Raw genomic sequence first — 4,778 nt, 5'->3', positions numbered from 1 at the left:
TTTTGGTAGTCTAAAGAAATAGATCTCCAGGTTTCTTAAATGTCATTCATGTCATGTCAGTTCGCTGCCCTTTCTTGTGCTCTCCCACACTGCTTTAGTAATGTTGAAGCGTGGGTTCTGGGGAGGCCAATCCATGTCTCTGGGTGTTCTATTGTGTTTTTGGTTTTTTTTCCTATCTAGGTATCATTTTGCTGTACTTGCAGTGTGTTTGGGATCATTGTCTTGCTGAAAAATATAGCCGTTGTGAATCAGATGCTTTGGTGATTGTGTATCCAAATCTTAAAAAAACTGATCTACATTCATAATTCTGATCATTTTGAAAAGATCACCAACATCACTGACTTAGATGCAGTCTCAAACCATGACAGAGCCTCCAACACGTTTTATCAGATCAATCACAATTTGAACCAAAAATTTTACATTTGAATTCATCACTTCATAAGACGTGTTTTGTGTTACTGACAGTTCCAGTCGGTATCAGGTTTTTGCTGGACTTTTTCCTCTCTTCTTTTTGGGGGGACATGACTTTCAGATACTGTACATCTGCTGTAGTTCACTTTTGGCCTCCACTTGTGTACTTTGGGCATTTTTTTTTTTCTTCCCTAGAAGAAAGTACATTTCATACCAAAAGATGTCAAGTTTGCCATTCCAAGTTTTCAGTTAATAGCTCTTTGGAAATCACCTTGTAGGTGTAAAACTATTGTATGTTTGTCAAACTGTTGTCAGCTCTTTGAAATTGTCCATAGTTTCAACCAAAACAAAAAGAAACAAACCGTGAGCTTTTGTAACAGGCTGCTGGTAGCAAAGTGCCTAAAGACTAGGAACTTTCTGCATTTAAAACCTTTAAAGCAGGTGTCTCAAACTCCAGTCCTCAAGGACCCGTGTCCTGAACACCACAACACACCTGAATAAAATTAGTAGGTCATTAGCAAGGGTATAGAACTTTACTTCATGCTTATCTGGCAACCTCGAACCCTACTCAAGTAAATTTAAGTAAATGTAAGTGTTTGGAAAAATGTACCTCTAAAAGTATTTTCATTCCACCATGTTCATTCACTCATGAGATGCTGTAACATGAATCAAGTGGCTGAATTACCACCTCAGCATGCAGTCAAGTTCTATAGAGTCTTGCTAGTGACCTACTAATTCTATTCAGGTGTGTTGCAACAGGGACACATGGAAAAGTTTCAGGACACCAGCCCTCGAGGACTGGAGTTTGAGACCCCTGCTATAAGGGAACCCTTTAAACTTTATTTGTTCAGATAAATGTGGTTGATAAGACATGGCTTTAAATCAAACAGTGCTGTTCTCCTCTTTTCAGAACTGGTGAAATTTGGCAGGATGTATCGAACTGGTGGATCATTTGGGGGTTCCAGAGGAACTTGTATTGAACAAATTCTCAAGAAGAATTTGCCAACGACATCAGGACCAACCCGATCACCATCTAACATGAATACAGGTTTTGATCAGCAAGTGAAAAGCACTTTTAAACCTGGTAGGTTTGAGAAGTTAATCTACTCCAGATACAGCTCCCACAGTGCTCCAGATAATCAATGTTTCAACCCCTTTAAGTTGTGGTTTCTGTTGCAGGCCTCCAAATAGAATCTATATGGGTTTAAAATTTGAATCTGCTTTTTCGTGTTTTCCCTACTAAGGTCACGATGGAAGACCAAAAGTCTCTCCTAAAACACTGATTGCCAGATACAGGAATGGAGAGACAAATGCTATATCTTTGCTCCATCAGCTTGCCCAGACTTTGCAGTTCCATCTGGAAATGAAGGAGACAGTAGCCCCAGGTAAATCTTCTGAGCATGCTGGTGCCATTCAAATACAGATCTAAAATCTTTAACAACATCTATGAAGACGTCTTCACATAATCTATTCAGACAGCTTTACAATGCCACATGGCGTTGTTTATAATGATAGAATACATAGCTGTATTCTATCATTATATATTACTGTTTTTATCTTTGAGGTAAAAGCAGCAATGTTTTAAGGTCTTTCAAGTAAGAAGTGAACTTGGAAATACATTAGAATAATGCAGTTTATTTTTTTATTTATAATGCAATCACAAGATCAGGTCTATGCTAGATTTTTTTTCCTTTTGTTATTTACCCCTTTATACAAAGAAAGAGAAAAAAACTGTTGTTCAAGAAATTAAGGTATTGTGCCAGAGGCTAAGTCATTAGAGGCTGATGTCATTTCAGACTGGATACAAACTGAAGGATCTTCACAAATTGTGACTTCTTGTTATGCACAGTGGCTGACAGAGAAGATGTCAGCCAGATGTTGGGGTATGATTGTAGTAAAATTCATGACTTTTTCCTGTTTTTTCTTTATTAGCCAGTACAACAGGGCTTTATTTTGCCTTTTGCGCTGTGATCGATGGAGTACAGTACAAGACTGGTATAGGGGTAACAAAGAAGGAGGCTCGTCTGAATGCAGCGGAACTCGCTTTTCAGGATCTCCAGCCCACCCTGGAGAGTCTGAAATCTGCACTTCCTGAAGCATCATGTTAGTATTTGATGAAAATAAAGTGTTTGTTCTGCAGACTCTGAGATGCACATGTTACTTTTTTACAGTATTTATGATGTTGGTTGTTGCGGTTGTTGTTAATATTGGATACACCATTTAACACAGCTTTTTGCTACATTTATTTATTTATTTATTTATTTTTATTGTACATTAAGTAAATGTAAGGCTGTAAATGTTCTTCGAGCCAGTCTTACCACCGATTTTTGACAATTAATTTGGCAACATTAAAAATGCACATTTAAACATTTTACATTTCATTCACTTCTTTGCCTGCTTTAGCCTTGGATGTCCCTGCACCTTTGCCAGTAAAAGAGGAGCCCGCCATTTCTGATAGCCATGCTCGTAGAGCCATGCTCGGTAATTCTGGATTTTATATTCTTTGACTGACTTGTTACCTCTCTGTTTGCATATTTTGTAGTAAATGACACTAACAGTAATATTTTGAACACATCTGTATACGTAGCACACAGACCATATTTTATTGTTGCATAATTTGATTTGAGACCACTGACATTTTATTTTTTAAAAGTGCAATAACCTTTTTTTTTTGTCTTTGGCATTGCCATCACATTGGTCTGGCTAAGTGTTAAGGATGATTATGTTGGATAGAGTCAGGGATATGCATTATGACTTAGGATAGGTATAGATATAGTCAGGGCAGTCGTCCGGCCAGCTGGGGCCTTTGTATGTAGAGTTTACATGTTCTCCCCATGCTTGGGTGTTCTCTCTGGGTGCCCTGATTCTTCCCACTGTCCAAAGACGTGTGTCTTAGTTTAACTGGCAATTCTTAATTGGCCTTAGGGTGTGATTGTGTTTGTGTATGGTTTTCTGCCTCTGTGTGAGCCCTGCAATAGACTGGCGAGCTGGATTGGGTGTACACTGCTGATGCATGCATGTCATTTATGCGATATCATTCCTGCCTTATAGATTTTGTCTGCTAAAGTACAACAGCAATGTTTAATTTGAATGTCAGAGACAAATTTAGTCATATGATTCATTTTACTTATCTAGACATATCTTGGTTATTTAAATACTTTGTAATGAGAGCAGGTCCTTTTGAACAAGTCCTTGGTTTCAATTTGGGGGACAAGCACACTGTCTACTTTCACAATTACTTCATGTTTCCCTTTTGATAACACTACTCACTACTGGAACGTCTGTCCCTGAACAATCCCTCAAGATCTGATTAGATAACCTCTACCTTATTTATCAACGAAGTAGGGAAATTACTTTGACAACAGCCATAAATGTAAACACAACATGTGACAAGATAGCTTAAATAAAATATCGTAGGTCAATAAAGAGAATGCAATATGACAAGACAAATAGCTGAGTGAGTTAAATATTATACAAAAGGAGTACATTTAAATTGAAAATAGAAGAAGAAGCTTAAGAAAGCTACAGGAAAAAGAAGAGGCTAATAGTCAGGCTAGCTCAGGGGCACACAACCATGAGCTAGCCTTGCATAAGATGAGATTGGATAAGCTGTACTTTTTAATTAACTACCAAAGTAGGGATATTAGTGTGTCAAAGTAGTAAATACAACCAATGACAAAATATCATAGGTCAACAAAGAAAATACTAAATGAAAAGGCAAAATAGCTCAACAAGTCACAATGTACACACAAAAATGAGTACATTTAAATAAAAATGGAAAAGGTATCTTTAAAAGAGTTTTTATGAATACAAATCTGGATACAATAATGAACTTAAGTAAAAATCTAACAAATGAGTACAGGCGTTATTGAAGATTTCCTATGTCTGTCCTTGTTTTAGCTGAGCTGAAACAGATGTTAGTGAAAGTTCCTCTACATCTCCATAGGAGGCATCAAGTACTTATTCCCTCTGGGTTTTAAGCAGCTTACCAAGCTAGTCCATCTTATAGTTAGAGAACCTCTCACTGATATGATGATGGCTCGAAAATGCTGTGTTTGTATTCATTAAGCTGCTACAAGTTCAGGCTGCTGGTGGACCTCCTGTGATGCACTTTTTTTCTTTCTCTCATAGTTTGTGTTTTGTCCTGTTTATTATTTTTAGCCACTTTATGCTCTTTACTGAGCCATGTCCTGTTAGAGGTCTCTTCCGGTTAAAAGGGAATTCTTTCTTCCCTTTGTTATCAAGTGGTTGCTCGGGCAGTATCTAACATTTTAGAGCTTACAGTGGGGCAAAAAAGTATTTAGTCAGCCACCGATTGTGCAAGTTCCCCCACTTAAAATGATGACAGAGGTCAGTAATTTGCACCA

General features: G+C 37.6%; 1 protein-coding gene across 2 annotated transcripts in view; it reads left to right on the top strand.

Annotated features, from left to right (window-relative positions):
- adad1 (adenosine deaminase domain containing 1 (testis-specific)) overlaps nt 1-4,778 on the top strand; it is a 26,253-nt gene that overhangs the window by 1,012 nt on the left and 20,463 nt on the right. For both annotated transcript variants that reach the window (XM_014334142.2, XM_005924077.3), the window contains exons 3-6: nt 1,322-1,495; nt 1,656-1,796; nt 2,344-2,514; nt 2,815-2,892. In XM_014334142.2, the coding sequence (XP_014189628.1) occupies nt 1,342-1,495; nt 1,656-1,796; nt 2,344-2,514; nt 2,815-2,892 (544 nt within the window). In that variant the 5' untranslated portion in view covers nt 1,322-1,341. The remainder of the gene's footprint in view (nt 1-1,321; nt 1,496-1,655; nt 1,797-2,343; nt 2,515-2,814; nt 2,893-4,778) is intronic.

Source organism: Haplochromis burtoni, unplaced genomic scaffold (assembly GCF_018398535.1).
Source record: "Haplochromis burtoni strain Fernald_Lab_line unplaced genomic scaffold, NCSU_Asbu1 Contig_73, whole genome shotgun sequence".
In the NCBI taxonomy this organism is placed as follows: domain Eukaryota; kingdom Metazoa; phylum Chordata; class Actinopteri; order Cichliformes; family Cichlidae; genus Haplochromis; species Haplochromis burtoni.
Note: the sequence above shows the minus strand (reverse complement) of the source record. Positions and strands in the feature narration are given on the sequence as shown.